Raw genomic sequence first — 25,564 nt, 5'->3', positions numbered from 1 at the left:
GACTAGCCTATCTTCCTCATCCTCGTCTTCTAGGTCTGTCTCCTGCATAGTAAGCCAGGGCTAGGACTTGGATCATCCTTAATAATTTAGCGTTGCCGCGACTGACTAACCGACGATATGTCTCTCGTCTTCTTAGAGAGTTCTGGAGATCACGGTGTAGGGTTCTACGCCGCAGTTGGATAAATGACTCGCGTATGAATTTACGGTCTTATGAATTATTGGCGACGTGTCGATCGTGAGCCAAGCATTTCATGCAACACATTTACATCGTAAAATTGATATTTTTATTTATAAATATAAATTATGCGATGGTCTAAAAGGGCTACAATTATGATTACAATGATGATGATCGGATCAATGCAACCAAGAGGAAATCCAAACAGGTGCTGGGTCATCTGGATAAGACCAGTTCGAGGACCGTGTGACCAAGACGGTACACAATTATTTGGTAAGGACAAGAGAGAGCATCAGGATTCGATACTAAGGGAAGATTGTACTGATGTTAATGTAATGTATATGTGTGGTGTGGCCAAACGAGCGCTATATTATATTATATAAAGCAACACCTACGTGTCTCGATACACACATAACGCCTCCAAATTACAGAGCTCAGGTCCATCCATCACTGGAGGGTCCCATACAACGGACCCAGGAGAGGTCCTCAGTAGAAACGCCCCGGCGTTTAAGTCGTTAGCAATTTCCTGCACGGGACTATTTTTTTGGGCCCAAATTCCATATGGCCCTTGCCGTATTCCATAATATTTAATATTAAATATAGTACGACTGTTGGTTGTTGTCGTCTTCCTCTGATATTCAGCTCGAATGTAATCGACGGGTAATCGAGTAAATCGATCGCTCGATTGCTTTACCGTCATTTACTACCATTCATCCATTCGGAAGGAGAACTAATACAAGAAGGAGACCGCATAATATACCGAGGATAATTCGGTTTTTTTCGTTTTTTTAGTGCGAGAAAAAGTGAAGGAGTTTGAGTGTGAGAGTTGTTGAGAAAATAGCCGGCAGAGAGAAGCAGTGAATGGGTTTGGAGTGGTGAAAAAGGTAGGATTTTTGCTATTTTACGGATGGTATAAGCAAGTACTGGAAGACTGAGTGTTGTAGATGTTGGTATTACAGTTGTGCATTATTCTTGGGTAAGGTTAAGCAGAAAACTTGGATATTTTATCCAAGTACAGGATGAGTCCTTGCAAACTCGTTACAGCTCGTTTTTTCGACTTTAAACAAGATACTTCATCAGTAATGCGAAAAAAATCAATTTTTCTGGAATTGGTCATTAGAAATAAATTTATTGAGAATTTTAAAACCTAATATCTCTTAATCTCTCTTGTTTTTTTAAACGCGAGGAAGTAGTTTAAAAAATTCTAATTTTCTAAAAAAATAATTAAAGAATGAACTTTTCAGCCTAAAAACCTCGTAGGGAATGAAAAAACAATTAAATGAGAATTTAAATTTCTAGTATTTTGATAATCGATAAACTCGTGTTGAAAGGTTTATTTCACTAAAAAAGAGCTTAATTTTTCAGGATATAGTTTATTCTTACAGTTTTAATAAAGTTTATAAATTTTTTACTTATTCAATCAACTCATTGGTACAACAATATTTGATTACATTATTTTATTGGAAATATCGACGTCTTATTAACAAATTTTTTAATTCTATTTCTGACATATTCTATTTATGCAAAAAACACAAGTGAAAAAATTTTCATTTAAAAATTTAATTAATATTTATCCTTTTGCATAATATTATCGTTTAAGGCACTCAAATAATATGTATTTAGACTATTGCTATCTCAAAATGTTCAAGAATCACCTCCTAAAAAATCTTGAGCTAATCAATTTATTAATTAAAACATCGACATTACGTTCAAACATATTCTCATAAATTTAAACAAGATTCTTATTTTATTTTCAAGGTACAAAAAAAATAGGATATAAATCAAAATATCAGTGATTAATGCTGAAATAAATAATCATTGTTATCATTACTTAACAGACCATCCCAACATAAATGAATAATCAAGAGATTTAATCAATCTTGTCTCAAATATGTACTATTAAATCGCAGACAGAGAAACCAGAACCCCTATACCTCTCAAATTATCCCATTGTCACCATGATACCTCAAATTATCTAATACATCAATAAATAAATAATAAATATCTAGTTTCAGTGTCTGGTTTCTCCACTGGGATCATTTCCACTGTCTTTGCGGTCTAGTCTCGCGCTGGGACGGAATCTGTCATAGTTCGGGTACTGCCCAAATACTTTTCTACCAGAAACTCTTTGATTATCCTTGACATTTATCTCAGTTCCGATTTGAACTGGCCAAGGTGCTTTGTCCTGTTCTACCCTAGCTTCGACTCCAGGAACTACCTTCTTGGGATCTTCACGTTCTCGAGTCTCAGGAGCTTCTTTGTAGCTAGCGTGATCGAAATCTTGGTCCCGATAGCGATCTTCTTCCAATCTTTCATTAAAAGGAGCATAAGGATGATCTAGATAGCTGGATCTCTTCATATACGGGTCGTAAGAGTTGTAACCTTGATAATTCCGATACTGGTACCTGGTGTCATCCCTGTCCATCATGCTGGGCATTCTTTTATGGTATCGATCGCGGGTAATCATTCCAACAGGAATCGAAGCTCTACTCACGCTGTCATAAGGTCTAGCATAAGTTCGAAGATCCACAGGCTTGCGGACGATTTCAGGGAGCGTTGCGTAGTATATTATCCTCTTGGGCTTCGGAGTTGGCCGATTCCGGTACATATCATAGTCTTCAATGCGGTAACGATTCATAGAAAATGCAGCAGGCTCATTAACTCCTCTAACGTAGTAATCTCTTTCTGTTCTGAAGTGATCTGGGTAGTAATAACCTCGGGAGTACGGTGAATCAGGATCTCTCTCCCGAAGGCTATTGCGATAAGGAGTTTCGTCATAAGACCTAGACATCGGCAAGTCTCGAGCCGTTGGTGCGTCTCTGGGCAAAGGCAAATCCCGAGACTCTCTTCCTTCGAAATTTCTGCGATTTGCTGTAACAAAATCGACATGTGGAGCCTGATGACTTCGAGCAGATGATCTTGAAACTTCTTCTTTATTTCCACTGGAAGTACTTTCATCTAAATCTGTTCGATGACGAAACTCAATCGCTAATGGTTGCTTGGACCAAGACTCCGAAGCACTCAGACGAGGTTCTCGTACATTTTTACTAGCAGCAATCTTCTCCATTTGTTTTTCATCAACATCTCGACGTAAGCGCAAATGTTTTTCTTCTTCAACAGAAATATTTTCCACCTCGTCGTCATTATCAGGACAGTAACCACGTTTTCTGCTAGTTCTTTGGGTTCTCGATTTCTCCCAAGGACCTGGTAGCAATTCGACGTCTTTTCGTGTGTTCTTATTCACACCCTGGAAGATAGGGTGATCATAAATGACTTCTGGACTGAAATAATCGTTTTCCATGTCCTCGATCTCCTTAGCAACACGATTCTCTCCAGATTCCTCAGCTGAAATGTCAATATCTTCCCGATCTTTGATAGGCTCTTCTTGAATTTTAACCGGAGGTTGATTTTCGCGTGACGTCAATCGACCAATTCCACTGACACTCCTCACTTCGAAGGCCGACAAATCTAACCGTGGCCATGTCGGATGTGTCGTAATTTCGGCGTTTGGATTTGGTGATATTTCCCAAGCTTTTCCCACTCCGTCAGCTGAGCTGCTCGCCAGCAGGCTAATCAGAATTGCAATCAGTACAATCATTATGCCTAGAATGAATTTAAAAAATAATGAATATAATAAAATTTAATTTAATTAAACGATAATTACACGTGATACAGTGAAATAAAATTTATCACACCCATCAAGATAATTAAGTTTTAATAATCACTCATGCATAAATGTCACGGCAATCTTTCTTTCACTTCAACATTCACGGTATACTTAATTCAACTCTACAATAGCTCCTAGTTCATTTGTTCGGTTGTGTCGCATTACCCTAACATAAACCGTGACAAATATTTCCCTAAACACTTCCGTGGCTTTTATGCAAAAGATCGACGAGCCTGAGATCCGGCTCCGACTTTCCGGTCACCGCGGGAACCAAAACAACTTGTTTGTTATAATTTCATTTTACCTGTCAAATCACACTCTACTTTTTATTTTTTATTTTAGACAACAATAATTATCGATCGCATGGTTTGTAAGCAAACCAACGGTAAGCTACTGCAATTTAAATCTACACTTTCAATGACAAACACAGATGAGAATGATAGCGGAACAAATCTTTGTAAGAATTTAGTAGCAACGTCCTACGATTGCTGTATATATATATATATATATATATATATATATATATATATATATATATATATATATATATATATATATATATATATCTACTACTAAAGTTACCAGTTCCGGTATATCATAATCATAATATACAGTTATGTGTAGTTCAATGAACTTCACAAATTCGCAATTAAACATTTAATTGGTTAATAACCTGGGAATCAGTGTGCGACACTTTAATTTCAAGTAAACGCTTCGTCTGCGCGATAGTATAATTGCTTCTTTAATTAACAGACCGGTCATTTTTTTTACTGCGAAATTTTTAAGAATATTTTCATCAATTTAATTTATAAATTTAATCATTTTTATTTATTACAATAATTAATTTAAAATAAAGTAAAACCGAGGGGTGTAGAAAAATTTTATGGGAAATTTGAATTGTAATGAAGTTTAAGAATAATTGCCAATGACTCGAACTAAATAAATATTTTTTAATTATAAAGTGAAATAAATAAATAATAAAACTTACCTAATTGTGTCTATAAGTTAAGTATAGTTGTAACTTTAAGTGTAATTGTTTAATAAAAAGGAGTATGTCCACCCCCGCGATGTGGCTTGGCTGAAGCAACAGTGATGACTAAAAGAACTGGTCACAATTCAGTACACACTTGCTCTGTAAAGTCACATCACACCGCGTCACCGTTTAAATAAACGAACGGTATAATAAAATCCACTACCCCCTACCACGCTAAAAAACCCATTAAGTAGACACTTTACTGAATTACGAATAGTATTAAATTTAATTTAGTACTTTACTCAATCCCGTACGCTGCTGATTATAGACTAAAAAACCATCTAATAAAACTTAGCGTTTCATATTTAACATCTAATGATCTGCGATAAATTACGCGCAATTTTATCGTGAATCATGAGATTCTCTTGAGATCATTAGACAATCCCGTTGCGTGGTATCTGACCTTCTTTAATAGGGCCCATAATCTTAAGATCTAGCAAAAAGTCTCACGTACTTATAAATAAAAAAGCCCGGGACCCGTTACGTTATCATTATCAAATTAATTAATTGCTTTGTTAATTTATCTTTAACAATAAGAAATAAAATTGATGTTACTTTTATGCTAATCAGGTTGATAGCAATCAGCACTGCGCACTTTGCTGGGAATCCTATTCAAGTTAAATCAAATTCATATGAGTGCGGGAAACTCGGCGGTTGGTAAGAAAGAACAGTTCTCTATCAAATGCGCTCTAAAGATGGCGGGACGAGGTTATACAGCGCGACAATCGCGATAATAACACATGTGTTCAGTAACTAATTCTTTCTTACTTCGTCTAAGGTAAATGCAACATGTCACAATGATGCTGTTGTCAAATCCGTCGTTAATAATTACATCTTTTGTTAAAAAACAATTTTATAAAATTTTAAATAATCAGGTATATGTTACTAATAAGTATTTTAATTTATTTCAGAGGTATAAACTGCTTCGATCATGTCAGACGCCGAAAAGTAAGTTTTGCTTTGCTTGCACTTTAATTAATTTATTTTAATTTATTTATTTACTAAATATGATTTTTTAACTATTCATATTTTAATTTTTATTTTTTGAGTTGAACATTTTTAGTTGAAATTTTCAAAAGTATAAATTATATTCCGGTGATAGTTCATAACCTTAAAGTATCTGAAGACTTCAAATTTTTAAATAAATTATAGATATATTTTTAAATAAATTTACTGTTCATATTTTAATCAAATCAATATTTTGAATCGATCTTACTAAAAACTTGACGAAAATTTTTTTGAAAAATTTTGTTACAATTTAAACACGTGTAATTTATTGACATAATTTAAATAAAAATTATTTTCACAACTAATAAATATTTTTCTAATTTATAGCGATGATGTGCCCTCCGCAGCACCGTCCAACTCGATGGACGTAAACACGGCGCTCCAAGAAGTCTTGAAGAACGCCCTGATCCACGATGGAGTAGTTCATGGTCTGCACGAAGCAACAAAATCCCTCGACAAGTTTGTACTTTGAATAATTTTAAAGAGATAATGTGACAAAACATCGGATGAGCATTAAAACCTCTAATGATGGAATTTTTTAATTTCCTAGGAGGCAGGCGATGCTGTGCATCCTGGCTGAGAACTGCGACGAGCCAATGTACAAAAAACTTGTCCAGGGACTCTGCAATGAGCATCAAATCCCATTCATCAAGGTCGACAACAACAAGAAACTCGGCGAGTGGTCTGGTTTATGCAAAATCGACAGTGCAGGAAAAGCACGTAAAGTTGTCGGCTGCTCTTGCGTCGTTATTAAGGTAATTGATTATTTTATAAACATCTACTATCAAATCTTGATAATTTTATTTTAAAATTTAAATGATGATATGACAGGCTCCCTCAACTGAGGTGAACCCAATTTAAAAACCCTGCTGAAATACGCCAAAATGTCTGATGATTTAATTTAACTATTTAATTTATTAAATTTTATTATTCAACCTATAGTGATAAAAAATATTTTTGATATGTTACAGGACTTTGGTGACGATACCAGTGCAAAGGAAGTCCTTATCGATTATTTGAAACAAAACAGTGGCCACTAAACGTTTAAATAAATAATACTTTAAAGTAATTGATTGTTTTTTTTAATTCAATTGATAATAGCCAATAATAATTTAATTTAATTTAATTTAATAAACGCGTTGATAAATTTAGTCGCGGTCCTTACTTATTTTTTCACATTCATTTTTGTGAGATGTCCAATCTTTCACTTGACATTCTCTAAAAAATAATTATATTTATAAATAATTTTAGTTTAATGTGGAAATTTGAAAATCTGACAATTTACCATTTTTAATAATTTTTTTAATAATAATCCAAAAAATTTTGACTATTTTTAATAAGACTTGAAGAAAAATTAGAAAACTGTCAGACATTCAATTTTAATTTAAGAAAAATTTAAATCAATATCTAACTACAAGTGAATTTAACTACAAGTGAAAAATCTAACTACAAGTGAAAAATTACCTTCCGCAATACCAAACTTTTTTACACTTGGAGCATCGTTTGTTAGCCAAGCTGCGACAAACGACACATTTGTTATCAATAACCATTTTATCCAAATCATAAGCTTCGCTTAAAACTTGCGCCATGTTTTGAACATACTCAATATTTTTACCGAAAAAATATTCCGACTGTTGTTCAGCGATTTTTTTCCACTTCTTTTTATACTTATCAACAATTGACGACCTTATCTAAATATAAAACCAGCAATTAGAAATAATTATTAGCAAAAAAAAAATCTACAACTCACTTGAGGAATAATTTCAACACAAAAACCAGGCTTGGAACTAGGAATCTGCGAAGTGACATTCAAACAACTAAGCCATCTACGAAAGTCGACAAGCGGAGGAATCTGATCGAGCACTCTTTCATGTAAATACTTTTGCAGCTTTGCCAGTGCAGATATTCGAAACTCGGAAACTTGGTAATAAGTAGCGGCTTTGGGGTTGAGAAGAAGCTCGCGGAGTCCAAACCAAACTTGGCCTTCTATTTTAGAAACTTTGTCTTCCTCGCCTTCTTTTAATTTTTCCCAGACTCCGATAGTGGAATATATCATTCTAATTCCGTCGACTATTTTTGTCCAAGGACGCAATTCAATCAATTGAGCAAACAAATAAGGAACATCGTGAGTTGATAGCAAACGTTTCAAAGTAGCCAAAGGTAACGAATCAGCAAAACTTCCCAGGTAACCGATTATTGAGATGCATTTGATACTGATGTCAAATTCTATCTCTTTCTTTTTTAGTAACAACTCTTCAAGACAAGATTGATCTTCTTTGATGTTATTACTGTCACCCTGGTCTTGCTCTTTTGGAAAAATAGTTCCAGTAATACAAGAAACCGCGTAGTCTATTAAATCAAGAGCTGGGTCCTCAAGAGACTCTACGCTGTCAGAGTGGTACAAAATATTCTCCAGTAACGAAACTGCGATGTTTTCGTGGTATAAAACACTGTAGAGCATGAAAGTGTTGGAAGGTTCCTCATCGAGCTCCAGGAGTCGCGGAAATATTTTTTGTTTCCACACGGAAATTTGTATAGCTTCGAAAATCAGAATCGGAATTTTTTGGAAAGTTACGAACCACTCTTTGATTGTTTCCTCACGCATGTGAGTAATCTCTAACACACTCTGCTGACTTAAGTGCATCAGCTTTTTGTGGTACTCGAACCAGAGCTTTGTCCCCATTTCCTCGAGGTTGGAAGGTGATAGATCTTTGATGATCATTTCGGCTTCCCTTGGAGGGATTACATACTCAAAGTATTGAGACATATTTTTTTTAATGATAACTAAACTTGTATTTAATCGTAAATTAATAAACAGTTGCTATGGCAACGAGTTCTAGCTTCTGAATTTAAGTAAATAACCGAATAGTCACGAGTTTAGACGATTTTTGACGATTTTTAAGTCAAGTTTGAGATAAAAAATTTGAAGTTGAAAATTTTCTTAAAAAATTGGTTCAAATTGTCAATTGAATGATAATGAACATGATCATAATAAAAATAAATTATTTTATAAATAAATTGATTATTAAATTTATGACAATAAAGTTAGCCGACATCTAAAAATTTTTAGAATTTCTACTATTGAAAAAATTAAAAAAAAAAAATTCATTGAAAATATTTCACATGTAGAAAGTCTTAAAAATTGTACGTGAAATTTTGTTAAAATATTTTTTCTGTTTTAATTTAATTAATAAAAAAAAGTCTGAAATTGTTGAACGTCGGCTAATTTTGATGTCATGAAATTAAAAAAAAATGTATTACCAACCTCTGAGAAAAGATCAGAAGGGTTCCAACACTTTACTGACGTTTTCTGAAACAAAAAATAATAATAAATTAATTAATTAATTTTTTTTTTTTAATAAAAAAAATAATCATAAGTATGTGATAAAATACCCAATTATGTCAGAAGATGAATTCAGCTGCATCTAGAACTCTGGCCGGCTTGTTTTGAAAATTCTGAACCTTCACTCACTCACACTCACTTGAACTTACACTCACTCACTTTAACTGATTACTAATTACTCAACTACACTCGCTAAAAACAATCACAGCTAAAATAAACTGAATGTTATTAATTTTACGAGTTTAAAAATCGCGACGAAAATTTCTAGAACTTTTCTCATCAACGAAAAGTTTGATCTAGTAATTGTGTCAGATTTTTATATATTTTTGAAAATTATTATTTTTTTTATTTTTTTTTTTTTTTTTTCATAAGCAATTCTATTAGAAATAAACGAATCAAATTCATTAATTATTAATTAGCAAAAATATTATTATTGTTATAAAAAAATAAAAATATAATAGAATATGTTGAATTAATTTTTTTAAGCAAGTTAAAATTCAAAATGGTGATTAAAATTATTAATACAAAAAAAATATGTTAAAATATATTCAATTAAAAATATGAAAATTAAGTTAGCCGACATCTAAACCGTTTTAGAATTTTTTTTATTAATAAAATTATAACAAAAAAATTTTTTTAAAAATTCCACATATAAAAAATTTGAAAAACTATATGTGCAATTTTTTTTTAATATTTTTTGATTGCTAATTAAATTAATAAAAAAAAAAAACAAAATTTTTTTTTCGCGGTCGGCTAATTTTATTTTCATATTAAAGATAAAAAAATAAACTAAACTTCTAATACGTCTTAAATATTGGATAATTGAAGATAATTATTTGATATTATTTAATTAAAAATTTTTTAATGATTGTTTACTATTAATTATAATGAAATCAGTTATGTATCAGTGAGTATATCTATATATACAATGTATATAGATATACTGACCATGATCTAAATGCGAGTACCGAAATATAAATATTTATCGAATAGTTAATGGAAATTTATAGAAATTATTGTTTCCCGAATTTTTTTGAGTCATTTTAATAAAAAACATCCCGAAATAAATACATAATTATTGCAAAAAATGATAAAATACGCAGTAAATTCGAGTCCCGCCGCCATGACACCTTTCAAAATATATTTCAACGATTTTAAAAATAAATACGCAAAAATTTATGCAAATTATTATCCCCGAGTGACTCTAGAGCTATTTTATTAATATTTAAGTAAAAATTTGTGAATTATTACCCTTAAAAAAGAATTATTTGTACCCAATTACCAAGATCTAACTTTTCGAGGCGCGACCGTTGATTGTTCTGAGCCCGAGAGTAAAGTCGGTTAGGTACACGAAAGTAGGGGGGAGCCACGGCTTTCTATTGGCCAATTCTCTCGGAGCGCTTGCGCACTGGGCCCGCGAATTTCAAATTTGTAACGAAACTCGGAGTAGGTGGCGCTAGTAGACTAAAGCGCGAAAATTTGAATGCAAATTAATTAGAAAATTATTTTATCAGCAGATGGTTATTATTATGAACTCTTGACAAAAAATAAAAAAATATATAGGTTATTGGTTGTAAACACTAATACGCAGTGTGGCCAGATCGTGCGATTTTTTTACCCCCACTTTGTACCGCTTTCAATGTAGTCAGATGAGAGTATCCTACAAAATGGGGGTAAGAAAAGAGCACGTTCTGGCCACACTGCTAATACGTGATTTTTTGATGCTGTATGACAGTAAATAATACAAAGTTTGTTTTTTAATTTTATAATTGATAATTATAATACTGAAGTTAACTGTCGGCTGTCAATTTTAAAAAATTTTTTAACAAATCAATTATACAATAAAGAAATACTTCTAAAAATTTTTACTTGTAATTTTTATTAATTTTCACATGTGAAACTTATTAATTAATTTTTTTTTTATAATTATTTAATAGCTAAAAAATTCTAAAAAAATTTTTAATATCTATCAACTTCAGTGTCATTTAATTATTATTAATCTATGAACGTAAAAATAATAACAGTGCAAATAAAACTTTTGTAAATATATTTTAAGTCTAAAATCAGCAGACATTTTTTTCTAGTTTTATTTAATGTTTTTAATTTTTAATAATTCAGAAAAAATATTTTGTGATGTAATTAATTTGTTGTAAAACAAGTTTAATAATATTGAATAAGACAATAAATGAATGTAGGTATTAAATCCATACACTTTAATTAAAATAAATAGTCACAGTAAAATAATTTCATTGTTGTTTATTGATTAAATTAAATTGTTAATTGTATAAACAAATAAATTATTTTTTATTATAATTTTTCCAGAAAACAGGAACATTTAATTTGAAGATTGCCTAATGAGGATATGTTAATATTCTTCAAGATGACAACACGATTATAAATCCAGAATGTAGAAAAAAAAATTGTACATTTTATAGTTCACAGATTTAGAGAATGAATAATAAATGAATAATTAAAAAAATTTTAATAATCATCCAAAAAACTAATAAATAGTTTGTATTTTAAAAATAATCTAATAATTTTTATCTTTAGTGTTATTAGCTACAAAATTAAAATTTTTTGTGTGATGTTTAAACAATATTTCAAAGCAATTATTTGCAAATAAATATTTTATCTGTTAAATAAAAAAACAATTCTAAATTTTGGTTGTAAAAATTCTTAGATATTTTAAAACCGCGCTTTTTATTCTCGGCAAACTTCACGTATACTTTCAATGATCGATAACAACCAACATAAAAGTGTCAGAGATAAATACCAGAGTACAAAAATAAAACATCTGTAATAATTACATTGTAAAATGTATTCATTTAAGCCATTCGTGTTCAAGGAATGTGAATCCCAATCAAGTGAAATAAAACCGAGCCCCAGAACCTTCCCTACAATATTTTGCAATGAAAAATATCTGTACTCATTCAGTGGCTACAAGTACATGTTGAATATCCACACTGCGACAGATTTTGATGACGCGAGAATAATAAAAGAAATTTGGAAGTATAATTTAGCCACTGGCGTCTGGACGTGCTTACCAGAGCAGCGATTTTTCCCCACCAACAATGAAATTATCCTGGGCATGACTTTCAAGTCTGAAAAGTTGTTTGTAGTCACTTGGAACAAGTGTCAGTCAAAAGGTTACCTCTACACACATTACTTGAAAAATGAAAATGAAGTTGAAAAAATGACAACCAAGGGTCCACTGCCCAAACGTTTCTTTTCCCACAATTTTATAAGCCACGGGTCGTATTTATACACCATAGGGAATGATCGGGGTCTTGGAGTTTTTAGAATAGATCCAGACACTGGAATCTGGGAGAAAATGTCTCCTGACAATGGTGATGACTTCCCAGGAAACTACGCTGATATTGAACTTGCGTTTGATGGAAGAAAAATTTATGTAATATTTGTAAAACTTCGAGGAGAAAGAGTTCGTGAACTCAAGGTACCAAAAGTTGGTAAATATTTATAAGTGGGGTCAAACATTTTAATTTTCATTGTTTTGAACGAAATTTGTATTTGATTTTATTGATTTATAGTTTTTTTTTTTTTTTTTTTTTTTTTAAATACATAAAAAAAATTAACAGTTGAAAAAAAAAAGAAAAGTTGTTAATCTCAATTTTCAAAAAAATTTATAAATTTTTTATAAAAATTGGATATTCAACTTTTTTTTTTAATTGTTCGGTTTTTTATGTACTTTTCAAAAAAAAATATATCAAAAACATAAAAAAAAAATAAAATAGAAGTTTTATCCAAAAACATGAGAGCCAAAATTTTTTCAAACTTTTGAAAATAATAATATGGCTATATAAACTAAAATATAATAATATAATAAACTAAATATGGCCGAAAATGGGGTTGACCCCACTTATAAATAATTACCGACAAGTTTTATAAAATTAAATTTTATTTTACCCTCAAATAATTTTTTATTAATTATTATTTTGTATTTCAGACATTACAAGCTTACGACATTGAGCAGAACCGCTGGCATATTTTAGAAACTACCGGAGATCCAGAGAATGATAAACCTTATCCAGATCTCAGGATTAATTTCGGAATTGATCACGTAGTGGATCCTGAGACCAAGGAAACTAGTATTGTGATCTCTGGAGGAACGATGGATCGAAAAATTTACAGTGATGTTTGGCGACTCAGACTGTCTACGTTGCGATGGACCTGTTTAAATAAACTTGGATCTATTTTGCCTTTAGCAATTTGTGAGCATGACGCGACTACTTCCCGAGATGGCAAGATGTACGTCTTTGGTGGAAGGATTAAAAGGACAAATAATAGAGTAATAATTTACTGTAAATTTTTTATTAGTAAATTATGCAGACTCTTTATTGGCAATCAATTTAATGTTTAACTGAAAAAATAAATCGAGCAGCATATTAACTTAGTTTTTGATTTGTGTTAATTTTTAATTAATGATTCAATGTGTTTTCAGTTGACTGAAGTGAATTCTCTTTACTCAGCTTGGCTACAAATACCGAAACTAGCAGACATTTGCTGGGAAGCAGTTAATTATTATTACAAAGATTTAAATTCTAAAACAGATGAAGAACTGTTTGAACTTGGATTGCCGATTAAATTTGTGAGGTCTAGATGCCAGTGAATTTTATTTTTTATATATAAAAAAAAAATTGTGGATATTTTTTGATCAAATTATTTTTTAGTTTTTTATTTTATATCAGACTGAATTGCATTCGACAATTTTTTTAAAGCCGTCAAATTTATTTATATAGAAATTTTTTTATTTACTTTAATATTGAAAAATAATAATAAAAATTTAATTTCATCTACCAAGTAATGTTTTGATTTTGAAATAAATTGTCGAATGCTGTTGCCGCACAAAGTACTAAATCTTTATAAAAAATATTTATTTTTGTAAATTTTTTCTGAGATAGTTATGACTAATCATGTACCTCAAATTATTGAAATTTACAAGTATAATTATGTAAAAGAATAATTTATTATGGAATAATAAATATGATTATGATAATAGTTAATAGGTTATTTCTCTGTACTGTAGTATACTTATAAACAAATTATTTATTAAAAAAAAATTTGTATGAAAAAATTCATATTAAATTTAATGAAAATTAACTTAGCAGATAGTTGATAATTTTAAGAATTTTTGTAACAAATAATTTATGGCAAAAAAAAATTGACATTCAAAAATTTTAAAAAACTTCAAGTGCAATTTTTTTAAAATAGTTTTTTTGGAGCAAATTTATTTGTTAAAAAAAATTGTCCAGTGACAGCTAACTTTAATGTCATTAAAATTTTTTTAATTTTCCTTAGTAAATAAATTATGACAAAAAAAATGATTAAAAAAATTGACTTGTAGAAAATTTAATAAATTAAAAATGCAATTTTTAAAAAATCATTTTTTAGAACAAATTTTTTTGTTAAAAAAATTAAAAAAATTGTCAATTAATTTATAACTTAATAAAAATAATCAAAGTGAAAAAAAAAACCAACAAATTATTTTAAAATCCAGCCGGTAGATAGTTGACTAACTTCACGTCTGTTGTCATATGATGCACGTGCCACAAGTGTTAGTGTTAGAATAAAAATTCTAAATATTAAATAATAAAATATAAAAATAAAAATGTATGTATTTAAACCATTTGTCTTCACGGAGTGCTCAAACCCGATAAATGAAGCACGACCATCACCCAGGACATTTCCCACGATATTCAGTGATGAAAAGTACCTGTACTCTTTTAGTGGTTATAAATACATAGTTAACAGAGACACTATCACCGACTACGACAATCCTAAAATAATAAAAGAAATTTGGAAGTACAACTTGTCCACCGGTGTCTGGTTATGCCTGCCAAAACAGCAGTACCTCCCAACAAACAGCGAAATAATTCTCGGTATGACATTCAAGTCTGACAAGTTAATTGTCGCCACTTGGAATGAAAACCAGTCGAAAGGTTACCTCTATACTCATCATCTCAAGGACGAGAACAGAGTCGTCAAGATAAAAGCCAAGGGACCTATTCCTGAGCGGTCAATTATTCACAATTTTGTAAATCATGGCTCCTATTTGTACACAATTGGTAATAATCACAATTTAAGCGTCTACAGAGTTGACCCGGAGACCGCGATCTGGGAAAAACTCTCCCCTGAAAATGGAAATGACTTTCCAGGGTATTATGAAGACATTGAGCTGGCTTATGATGGAAAAAGAATCTATGTATTATTTATTAAATTGTACGAGGAGAGAATCCGTGAAATTAAGGTATCAAAGCTTAACTCTGATGGAGAAAAATTAGTTTAGCAGATATTTGATAATTTCAAGAATTTTTCCTAACTAATAAATTATAAGAAAAAAATTAATTTTTAGAAATTATAAAAAATTAAAAATGTAATTTTTTTTTAAATAATTTTTTAGAATAAATTTATTTGTCAAATAAAATTGAAAAATTGTCAAGTAACTTTAATGCAACTACTAACTTTAATGTCATGTGATGTATGAAAATTAATTTAGCACATATTTGACAATTTAAAGAATTTTTGTAATTAATAATTCATAAGAAAAAAAAAAATTGACTTGTAGAAAGTTTAAAAAATTAAAAATCCAATTTTTTCAAAATAATTTTTCAGAATAAATTTTTTTGTAAAATAAAATTAAAAAATTGTTTGCTAACTTTAATATCATCTGATGTATAAAAATTAATTTGGCACATATTTGACAATTTGAAGAATTTTTCTAATTAATAAATTATGGCAAAAAAAAATGAGAAATAAAAATTGACTTAGAAATTTTTTAAAATTAAACATGCAATTTTTTTTTTTAGACGATTCAAGCTTACGATGTTGAGCAGAATCGTTGGTACATTTTAAGCACTACCGGAGATCCAAACAATGACAAGCCATTTCCTGATGTCAGGACTAATTTTGGCAACTCCTCGTACGTTGATCTGCTGACTAAAGATGTGAGTGTGATTATTTCTGGAGGAAATATGAATCACACGATTTACAATGATATTTGGCAGCTGAATTTGCGCACACTTCAATGGACCTGTTTGAATAAATTTGGGTTTACTCTGCCTCAACCTGTTTGCGAGCATGATGCTCTGATTACATTTAAGGGCAAGATGTACATCTTTGGTGGTAGAATCAAGAATACAAATGACAGAGTAATTACAAATGTTTATATTAATTAATACTTGTGGCTAAATGCTAAAAAATTATTTTTATTTTCACAGTTGATCGAAATAAATACTCTATACTCCTCGTGGTTACGGATACCCAGGCTGACAGATATTTGCTGGGATGCTGTCAATCACTATTACAAAGATCTGAACACTAAAACAGATGAGGAGCTGTTTAATCTTGGCCTACCTGTTAATATCGTTAAGTCTAGATGCCAGTGAATATGTTTATAAGAATAATTAAAAATAATATTAATAATAAATACCCGTGATTTAGAGACAAAGTTTTATTTAAAGCAATTGTATAAAAGTATTACTTAACTGGTTATAATTATTTTAGATACTTTCTTTAAAATTTTAACATTTTTTATATAAATGTAAAAGTTTTTCTTTCTTGATTTATTGTAATAAAAGTTTTTCATTGTAATTAATTTAATATTTTCTATTAATTTAACATTGTTTTGTTTTATTATTTAATGAATTTTTGTAACAATAAGAACTGATTAATCGAAAAAATTAATTAGTAAAATTTTTATAACATAAATTGAAAATGTTTAAGTGTATGAATATGAAAAAACTATTAACTGGATTAATTATTTTAATTTATTTAAAAGTGAATAATTTTCAGGTAAAAATAAATTTCTTAAACTTACAATCATTCGTTAAAAAATTATTTATCACCAAAAAACTTTAGTTGAAAAAAAAAAAAAATTATTGAAAAAAGCAAATAAACAAAGTTTTATGAATTTTATTATTTTATTCATTAATGTTGACTCTAAAAATCACATTCGTTAATTGAAAACCTATGATATATTTATAATAATAAATATCGTTATAAAAATATTTGTAAGATTAATTAAATATTAATATATCTACTTAGTCAATATGAGGTAGAATTTTCTTATTAATATTAATTAATGTTTTAAATTTACAATGAACGTAAAAAAAGAATGAATAAAAACTTAAGAAATTGTAAATAAATACGAAGAAAAAAAAATTTGAGCCAATTAATAATTTTGATCATAAAGATCATCTGGATCTTCAGAAAAAACTTCTTGTAAATGTGCAGCTGGAGCTTGAGTCCCGGATTGCGGGAATCTGAAATTAGTTCCGATTCCACGAGACTGTTGAAGAGTTATCGAGAAACTTTCATATTTTCGTATGTCGGCGTCAGAAACTGAACGACGAGCGAATTTCATCGCTTGTTCAAAATGTTTCTTAGTAATTTCAGGAACTGGATCATCAAACTCCTCCATTTCCATTTGAGCCTCCGCGCATTCTTTTTCTCTGCGAGTATCAATCTCGATACACTCTCTGATCGCGAGTTTGCAAGCTCGTTGGCAAATTTCAGTCAAATCTGCTCCAGAAAAACCGCGAGTAGCTTCAGCAAGAAAACTCAAATCAACGTCTGATGCGACGGGTGATTTACGTAAGTTGGCTTTTAGAATAGCCTCTCGAGAAGGTTTGTCGGGAAGTGGTATATAAATAAGTTGATCCAATCTTCCTGGACGAAGTATCGCTGGATCAATGATATCCGGTCTATTGGTTGCGCCAATTATGAAAACATTTTTCTTAGCGCCCATTCCATCCATCTCCGTGAGAATCTGATTTATAACTCGGTCTGACGCACCACCAGCGTCTCCACCAGAGCTGCCTCGTGCAGCAGCGACAGAATCCAACTCATCAAAGAAAAGAACACATGGAGCAGCACCGCGAGCTTTATCAAAAATATCTCTTACATTGGCTTCACTTTCGCCAAACCACATCGTTAACAATTCCGGTCCTTTGATGGAAATAAAGTTAGCTTGACACTCATTAGCAATTGCTTTAGCTAACAAAGTTTTACCACAGCCTGGCGGACCATAGAACAAGACTCCTCTGGATGGCTGCATTCCGAACTTCAAGAACTTCTCAGGATGTTCGACTGGGTACTGAACAAGTTCTTGTAGCTCTTTCTTTACATTCTGCAGACCTCCAACGTCCGCCCATGTGACATTCGGAACTTCAACAGAAGTTTCTCGCAACGCACTTGGAGCACTCTTGCCCAGAGCGAATCTAAAATTCTCCATTGTTACTGACAGAGATGCAAGAATTTCAGCGTCAATGTGATCATCATCCAGGTCAATAAGATCCATTTTTTCTCTGATCTGCTGGAGTGCAGCTTCAGAGCACAGTGAGGCCAAATCAGCACCAACATGACCATGAGTTTCAGCGGCTATCTGTTCTAACTCGACGTCATCACCAAGCTTCATGTTCTTGGTGTGGATTTGAAGAATTTCTAAGCGTCCAATTGCGTCAGGAACTCCAATATCAATTTCTCTATCAAAGCGCCCGAAGCGACGAAGAGCTCCGTCAATACTGTTGGGACGGTTCGTTGCTGCCATTACAATAACATGTGAGCTTTTCTTCATGCCGTCCATCAAAGTCAGCAATTGCGATACAATTCTTTTCTCAACTTCTCCGTGAGCTTTGTCGCGTTTTGGAGCAATCGCGTCTATTTCGTCGATGAAAATAATAGCTGGTGAATTTTTCTCAGCCTCTTCAAAAGCTTTACGCAGATTGCTTTCAGATTCGCCCGCCATCTTGCTCATGATTTCCGGTCCGTTGATGAGGAAGAAGAAAGCGCCACTTTCATTGGCAACAGCTCGAGCGATTAGTGTCTTTCCAGTTCCTGGTGGACCATACATCAAGATTCCGCGTGGAGGTTTAACGCCGATTGTTTTGAACAATGAAGGGTGACGCAGGGGTAATTCGATCATCTCTTTTATTTGAGCAAGCTGCTTGCGCATCCCGCCGATGTCGTCGTATCCTACATCGTTCATCGACTCTTCTTCCTCTTCTCGTTTAATTGGATCGCCTTCGCAATGTATCACTGTTTCTGGTGCGACGATACAAAACGGACTTGGATCTGTTTCAATGACTTTAAACTCTACTGGTCTCATCGTTCCTCTGACGATGAAGTTGTCGCCCTTGTGCACTGGACGGTAGGCTTCCAAAAAGTATGGTTTGAGGTAAACTTCGAATAAGTTGCCCGAGAGTCCTTCAATGGTATCATCAATTGGTAATATATGCACTCTCTGTCCATATTTAATTTCTAGACACGGATGGACAGCTACCACATCGCTCAGACGGACTTGAAGGTTGTTCCTGACGGTGCGGTTCATTTTGATCTTGTCGTCAGAGCAAGAGTCGTCAGTTACAGCAATACAAACTGTTTTTTTACATCTTTTACCCTTTAATAATACTGTATCACCACGAAACAACTGGAGTTCAGCCATTTTATTCTCCGACAAGGCGACTATGGAATTGTCATCAGTCACAGCATCTTCAACCAGCAATCTATTTGGCTTGGTTTTCTTTTTTAAAATAGCAGTCGCTAAATCTTCACTGGGTTTGTCGCTCATTTTGGATTCTCAATTGATTTATTTTAATTATTATAAAACTAACGAGGCACTGAAACACAACCAAAAATTCTTTTGGTTAGATTATAATTTTACGGATACAGAATTTTCAGATTTTCTCAATTAAAATGATAGTTACCTTGATACTTTGCAAAATAGATGTCGAATTGTCGAGCTTCGGGGCTGTGCGTATTGAAAGCTGAACGATGAATGACTAAATCTAATTGAAACTGAAAATCTAAGGTTCACAATAAGATGATCAAGCCGGCTGGTAAAAGTGCTGAATCACGTGATTAAGGTTGAAGAAATAAAGTGCACCTTAATATAGAATTACATATACTTTCATACTTGTGACATGAAAATTAAGTTAGCTGACATATAAAAATTTTTAGAATTTTTTTTTTTATTGATAAAATTATTGCAAAAAAATAAAAAAAATTTTAAAAACTATAAATGCAATTTTTACAAAATATTTTTTAGTACTAACTGAATAGAAAAAAAAAAAAAATAATCAAAAAATCCACTAATGACATTACGAATAAACTGACGTTTAGATTTCATTTCTAAATTTTTTTTTTTCAATAAATAATTATTTTTTCGTGTAATTTTATTCATTTTCACGATTTATGTTCTTTAAAATTTTTTAAATGTATTATTGAATCATTTTTTATTAATTACTGTAATAATTGATCATTTAAAACACTGAAGTTAACTGACATTAGAAATTTTTTTAGAATTTTATGACAATTAAATTTTTATCACAAAATTAAAATTAAATTTAATTAAAAAATTTTTTAGGACATTGTTTTTTGGAATTAATTGATTATAAAAATTAAATAAAATTGACAGCTATCAGCTAACTTCAGTATCATAATAATTTTTGTTTAGAAAATTTATTCAAATTAAAAAAAAAAAACTTTCTATTAAAATTAAAAAAAATTTAATTAATTTTCAAAAAATTCGTTTTTTTCCCGCTGACAATGAAATGACGCGCCTGCGCTGTGCTTGAGCCAATCAGCGCAGCAGTCGACTGCGCAGCCATGATGAGATTGCAGAATTGCAGATTGCGGACGAGTTCGTACTTGTACGCACTTACGCAGCGACTTTTGAAGCACAGCAAGCGAAGTTCCAGTAGCTCCGTCATTTATCTTTAAATAATTACTTTTTTAGACTAAATTAAGCCTTAATTGCATTAAGTATGAGTCCCTATTTAGTATCTCGAACCCAATCCGTAGTAATTATCATTTATTTCGGTAAAATAAGTAAAAAAAAACGTAAATATTAATTTTTCAGCAACCCGGGCTGCTCTTGCCGCGCCGTAAAAGTTCCATTTAAGTAATTGTTTGCGATAATTTATATCTTTCTTCCCTTAATGACATATTTTTAATAAATTAACTTTGAGTGTATGAATTTAAATATTTTATAAAATCATGAAGCTAAATGATGCCGCTGTCTCCATTCCTGCCGTTTCCTGTATCTCCATCCTGCCATGGTACATCGAAAATTTCATATGAAATAAAAAATTTTTTTATTATTAATATTTTTATTATTATTAATTATGTTACAGGAATGTTAGAGTGTTTGCTGTTCTCTATAATTTCTATGGTAGTGGTAAGCTTATATTAATCATCATAATAATTATAATGATACTGAACAATACTAAAATTAGCCGACATTTTTAATTTTTTTTTTTTTTTTTAATTAAATTACAACAAAAAAATATTTTTGAAAAATTTCATGTGTAATTTTTAAAATTTTCTACATGTGAAATTTTTTTTTTTTTTAATAATTTTTCAATAAAATAAATTATTAAAATTTTTAAATGTCGGCTAACTTAATTTTCATTGATACTGAAATTAGCTGACAGCTGTCAATTTTTAAAATTCTCATAACAGATCAATTACAGCACTAAAAGTGCTTCTAAAAATTTTCACTGTTAATTTTCTTTAATTTTAACATGTGAAATTTCTTTGATAAATTTTTTACATAACAATTTAATTGTTATAAAATTCTAAAAAAATTTCTAATGTCTGTCAACTCCAGCGTTATATTAATTATAAAAAATTATATTTTCACCTATAAAAATTTTTATTCTTATAAAAAATATGAAATCGGACATGACACGGTCCGCCATCTTGTGTTCAAAGTTTCATGTCATGCATTTACTTTCGGCGCGACAATACTCGTGCCATTGTTTACACAGATGCGTATACATTCAACTGTTTACAATCATAATTAAAAATACATACGTAATAAATAGCAATAAATCAAACCCGCAAAAAAAAATATCACACTTCCCAAAGTTTTGAAAAATAACCAGCTCGTTTTTTTAAGTGACGTTTGTTTTTAATTAAGTGTAATTTTATTAAGAGGTTAATGTTAAGGTAAGTTTGACATAAATTTTTATCTCTATAAATTTTAATACTTTCATTTGCATCTACAATTTTAATTTTTTTTAGTCTAATGCTAATGTTTAATACCAGGATTTCTCCATCGCCTTCTATTAACGCACTGTCCTTGAATGCAAATCTGAAATTTATAAATTAATAATTTTATTTTTCACCAGGAAGTCTAAATAATACAATAATTAAATTTATTTGGACAAGAAGACTAGTTTAGAAGTTACCTTCTCATTGCCACAAGTGGACCCTTCAGCGGCTGGTCCAGTGGAGAAACACTCATCAGAGTTACTTTTTCTCGAACAGAAGAGCAACGTACATGCTCGTCCGTCGTGCTGAAAAATAAAAGTTAGTATTTCAATAACCACGAATTTAGTTATAAAATTAATTATAAAAATAAGTTGTAAGTACATGACAAGCATCTTGAGCTCCTGCCTTAGCACACTGTTCATCTAGAGACATCAGCGTCCCCGGTAAAATCTTCGGAAGTCCTCTGTTCACCGTCGGTTTGTTAAAAAGACATTTAGCTATCGGTAGTCTGCAAAAATAGACTATATTATTAAAAGAATAAAAAAAATTTTGTTTCTAGGATAGTCATCTGATAAAATCTTTAAAAAAGTACCGCGAGTTATTAATTATAATTATTTAATTAATAATTGACCAGCATAACTTTTGAAAACTTACTGCAAAAAATGTTTGAAACACTCTTTGGTACATTTAGACCACGTGAATGCTTTTTTGTCAAAACGATTGCTGCTCATTAAATATCCGTCTTCCCATTTACACCTGGTAGCTCCAGGACCCCCGACATAGCGAGCTGATGCTGACCCATCGTGCGGTACCCCCAATCTGATAAATTTATTTATTTATTTTTTATATTTAAAAACTTTTTAGAAATCAAGTTAAATTTTTAATTATTTACACATGAGCTAATTCATGAGCAGCGGTAGCAATTCCATTGAATCCTTCGTCGTGTACAAATGCGATGGCTTCAAACGCTTTGTTGTTCTTACTCCAAGCACATGCTGATCCAAAGTTACTTATTCCTTTAAAAATAATTTATTTTTACTGATTAATTTTGAAAAAATATCAAGTCTATCATTTAAAAAAATTAATATCAAATTTTTACCTCTTAAAGGGAGACATTTTGATCTATCATTTCTTGGTGAAGTCCATTCACATACTTGCAATCTATTAGCAATATAATTAATAAATTAAAATGAAATAAAATGTTATTGATAATGATTATGAATTCAACAAACAGCTGACAATTTTTTAGATTTTTTTAATAATTAAATTATTATGAAAAAAATTTATTTAAAAAATTTTGAAAATTGTCAGATATTTGCTGATTTAAATGTCATTATTAGCAGTGTACTTAGTAAGCAAGACAGCAATGTCATAAGAATCTTTTCCAAATTTAGTTTCATTGTACAGAAACTTTCCCATAGGCTTCATAGCTTCAACATCTATTGCATTATCATTAACGCGGTATCCATTCAAGTACGGTGTTGCATCTTCGTCCTAAAAATGATTAATGTTAATAATTAAAATTTATTTAACAACAGAGCTAAAATGACAACAGAAGCGGTATATCAATTTCTACAAGTACGTATTCGACCGTACAATGTCAATGACATTGCGTCGAATCTTTCTGCAGAGACCAAGAAGTCAGCGATTCAGCAGTCACTGGATAAATTAGTAAAAGCGGGAAAAGTCTTTGAAAAAGTAATAAAAAAATCATAATTTATTTATAACATGTTTCTTAATATTTAAAATTATTATTATAAATTATTTAATAATTTACAAGTTTCTATAATTTATGGCTAATATGTGTTTTGTTTTTGCAGACGTATGGAAAAATAAAAATTTACTGTATTGTTCCGGATTCAACAAAAGAGCCTCATGAACTGATCCGAGTAGATCGCGAGCTTAAAGCACACGCAAATGAGCTTAAAACAAAGTTTCAGAGTCTTGACAAAGAAATAAAAGCCCGAGAAGCAACTTTAGCGGCTTTAAAGGCCACTCCGAGTCTAGAAGAGGCTCGGCAACAGTATGAAGAAGTCAAGGCGAGGATTGAACAGCTTGAGAGTAAATTAAAAGACCTTAAAGCTGCTAATAATTCTGAAGATTTAGGCGAGAAAAAAAAGAATGTTCAAAAAAATTATGACTTGTACTCTCGAGCGTACTCCAAGCGCAAGCGGCTCTGTACGGATGTTATTGAATCTATCTTAGAAGGGTTTCCGGGTACTAAAAAGGCGCTCTACGATGACATCGGCATCGATATTAAAATAGTCGAGTGAAAGTTGTTAAATTGAAAATTTTTATATTTTTATACTAAAACTGTAATGTATTTAATATTTTTGTACCTGGAGACTGTAAATATAATAATAATTATTTAATTTTGTTAGTTACCATTGCTATTATTATTGACGCAAGGTTTATGTTTATTTGAGGATCCGTTAATTGTCTGTAACGTAAATCCACTCCGTGCCAAAATGCCGCTAGATATACCAGAGTCTCTGAAATATCTGATCCGAAGGATCTGTAATTTAAAATAAACATTTAATTGTTTAATTATTTTTATGTTTTTTGAGAATTTAATTACTGACTTGAATGTGTCGTAGTCAACCAGTAAAAGTATCTCCGGGTATATAATTTCTGTAGGTGTACTTTTTGCACTAATTCCATCATTAGTTTTATAATTCTTACTCACAACTGGGTTGTCTGTCGATTAATATTTTTTAAATAATTTTAGTGAGATTTATTGTAATCAAAATTGTTAGTTTCATGATCTGTTAGTTGGACTTACCTGGAAAAATAATATTTCTAGGATTTTTCAGCTTAATATTCGTGTCATTCATCCGATATATAACGTGATGGTTAGCCAGAAAATATGAACTAGACGAATGAGGTACCGGGAATAAGTTTGGTTTGAAAAATGATGTATTTTTAAGTATCACATCTTCTATCACGCGAGGCGGAAGAGATCTGATTACGTAGTTTTTATTAAAAGTTCCATCCTGACATTTTTAGTTAATTTATTATTTAGTTTTATTTACAACAACAATAATAAAAATAATGTATTTTTATTAATTTTGGACTTACAAATTTAAATTTGTTGTACATTCCATCGCGAACAATTATCGCTGCATTATTATTATCATCTCGAAAAGCGTAATAGATCTGATAATTTTTTTCAAAAAATGATCAAAACAATTTACTATTTAAAATTTTATAAAAAACTTTAGAAATATTTAAACAAAAATAACTTACACCATATTCATCGTACTCTGTGTAACGTAAGCCTGTTGACGACAGTTTATCACTCTGTACCGTATAAACAGGTGTGTGTTT

General features: G+C 30.9%; 8 protein-coding genes across 11 annotated transcripts; 4 read left to right on the top strand and 4 right to left on the bottom strand.

Moving 5' to 3' along the window:
- Nucleotides 1-1,536: 1,536 nt before the first annotated feature.
- On the bottom strand, nt 1,537-4,995 carry LOC141533995 (uncharacterized). Its single transcript, XM_074253121.1, has 2 exons — nt 4,831-4,995; nt 1,537-3,778 (listed from the first exon to the last, which is right to left on the bottom strand). The coding sequence occupies exon 2, from the start codon at nt 3,771-3,773 to the stop codon at nt 2,187-2,189; it is 1,587 nt and encodes a 528-aa protein (XP_074109222.1). The 5' UTR covers nt 3,774-3,778; nt 4,831-4,995; the 3' UTR covers nt 1,537-2,186.
- Nucleotides 4,996-5,664: 669 nt separating this feature from the next.
- On the top strand, nt 5,665-6,952 carry Rps12 (ribosomal protein S12). Its single transcript, XM_074253134.1, has 4 exons — nt 5,665-5,823; nt 6,211-6,342; nt 6,434-6,638; nt 6,855-6,952. The coding sequence occupies exons 1-4, from the start codon at nt 5,807-5,809 to the stop codon at nt 6,921-6,923; spliced, it is 423 nt and encodes a 140-aa protein (XP_074109235.1). The 5' UTR covers nt 5,665-5,806; the 3' UTR covers nt 6,924-6,952.
- Nucleotides 6,953-7,075: 123 nt separating this feature from the next.
- On the bottom strand, nt 7,076-9,601 carry Zmynd10 (zinc finger MYND-type containing 10). The gene is made up of 2 exons (XM_074253148.1): nt 7,634-9,601; nt 7,076-7,574 (listed from the first exon to the last, which is right to left on the bottom strand). Exons 1-2 carry the CDS (start codon nt 8,648-8,650, stop codon nt 7,344-7,346), a joined length of 1,248 nt encoding a protein of 415 aa, XP_074109249.1. The 5' UTR covers nt 8,651-9,601; the 3' UTR covers nt 7,076-7,343.
- A 1,301-nt stretch (nt 9,602-10,902) lies between these two features.
- Nucleotides 10,903-14,178, top strand: LOC141534256 (kelch domain-containing protein 10 homolog). Of its 4 annotated transcripts, none has more exons than XM_074253511.1 (4): nt 10,903-10,960; nt 11,549-12,680; nt 13,191-13,532; nt 13,686-14,178. In XM_074253511.1, the coding sequence occupies exons 2-4, from the start codon at nt 12,042-12,044 to the stop codon at nt 13,851-13,853; spliced, it is 1,149 nt and encodes a 382-aa protein (XP_074109612.1). In that variant the 5' UTR covers nt 10,903-10,960; nt 11,549-12,041; the 3' UTR covers nt 13,854-14,178. The 4 variants fall into 4 exon arrangements, with proteins under 4 accessions (XP_074109612.1, XP_074109603.1, XP_074109628.1 ...); XM_074253502.1 differs by having other exon boundaries at nt 10,903-11,417; XM_074253527.1 differs by having other exon boundaries at nt 10,903-11,417; nt 13,191-13,492; nt 13,686-13,823.
- A 591-nt stretch (nt 14,179-14,769) lies between these two features.
- Nucleotides 14,770-16,998, top strand: LOC141534632 (kelch domain-containing protein 10 homolog). Its single transcript, XM_074254100.1, has 3 exons — nt 14,770-15,491; nt 16,051-16,392; nt 16,462-16,998. The coding sequence occupies exons 1-3, from the start codon at nt 14,853-14,855 to the stop codon at nt 16,627-16,629; spliced, it is 1,149 nt and encodes a 382-aa protein (XP_074110201.1). The 5' UTR covers nt 14,770-14,852; the 3' UTR covers nt 16,630-16,998.
- Nucleotides 16,999-17,137: 139 nt separating this feature from the next.
- Nucleotides 17,138-20,089, bottom strand: LOC141534626 (transitional endoplasmic reticulum ATPase TER94-like). The gene is made up of 2 exons (XM_074254088.1): nt 19,948-20,089; nt 17,138-19,860 (listed from the first exon to the last, which is right to left on the bottom strand). The coding sequence occupies exon 2, from the start codon at nt 19,809-19,811 to the stop codon at nt 17,415-17,417; it is 2,397 nt and encodes a 798-aa protein (XP_074110189.1). The 5' UTR covers nt 19,812-19,860; nt 19,948-20,089; the 3' UTR covers nt 17,138-17,414.
- A 1,914-nt stretch (nt 20,090-22,003) lies between these two features.
- On the top strand, nt 22,004-24,609 carry LOC141534283 (homologous-pairing protein 2 homolog). Its single transcript, XM_074253552.1, has 4 exons — nt 22,004-22,192; nt 22,375-22,555; nt 23,776-23,935; nt 24,058-24,609. The coding sequence occupies exons 3-4, from the start codon at nt 23,783-23,785 to the stop codon at nt 24,508-24,510; spliced, it is 606 nt and encodes a 201-aa protein (XP_074109653.1). The 5' UTR covers nt 22,004-22,192; nt 22,375-22,555; nt 23,776-23,782; the 3' UTR covers nt 24,511-24,609.
- Nucleotides 22,592-23,723, bottom strand: LOC141536177 (A disintegrin and metalloproteinase with thrombospondin motifs like). Its single transcript, XM_074256514.1, has 5 exons — nt 23,586-23,723; nt 23,337-23,398; nt 23,130-23,253; nt 22,892-23,056; nt 22,592-22,745 (listed from the first exon to the last, which is right to left on the bottom strand). The coding sequence occupies exons 1-5, from the start codon at nt 23,663-23,665 to the stop codon at nt 22,592-22,594; spliced, it is 585 nt and encodes a 194-aa protein (XP_074112615.1). The 5' UTR covers nt 23,666-23,723.
- Nucleotides 24,610-25,564: the final 955 nt, after the last annotated feature.

Source organism: Cotesia typhae, unplaced genomic scaffold (genome assembly GCF_013202065.1).
Source record: "Cotesia typhae breed Kobodo isofemale line unplaced genomic scaffold, CoteBio_Ctyphae contig_123, whole genome shotgun sequence".
Classification (NCBI taxonomy): domain Eukaryota; kingdom Metazoa; phylum Arthropoda; class Insecta; order Hymenoptera; family Braconidae; genus Cotesia; species Cotesia typhae.
Note: the sequence above shows the minus strand (reverse complement) of the source record. Positions and strands in the feature narration are given on the sequence as shown.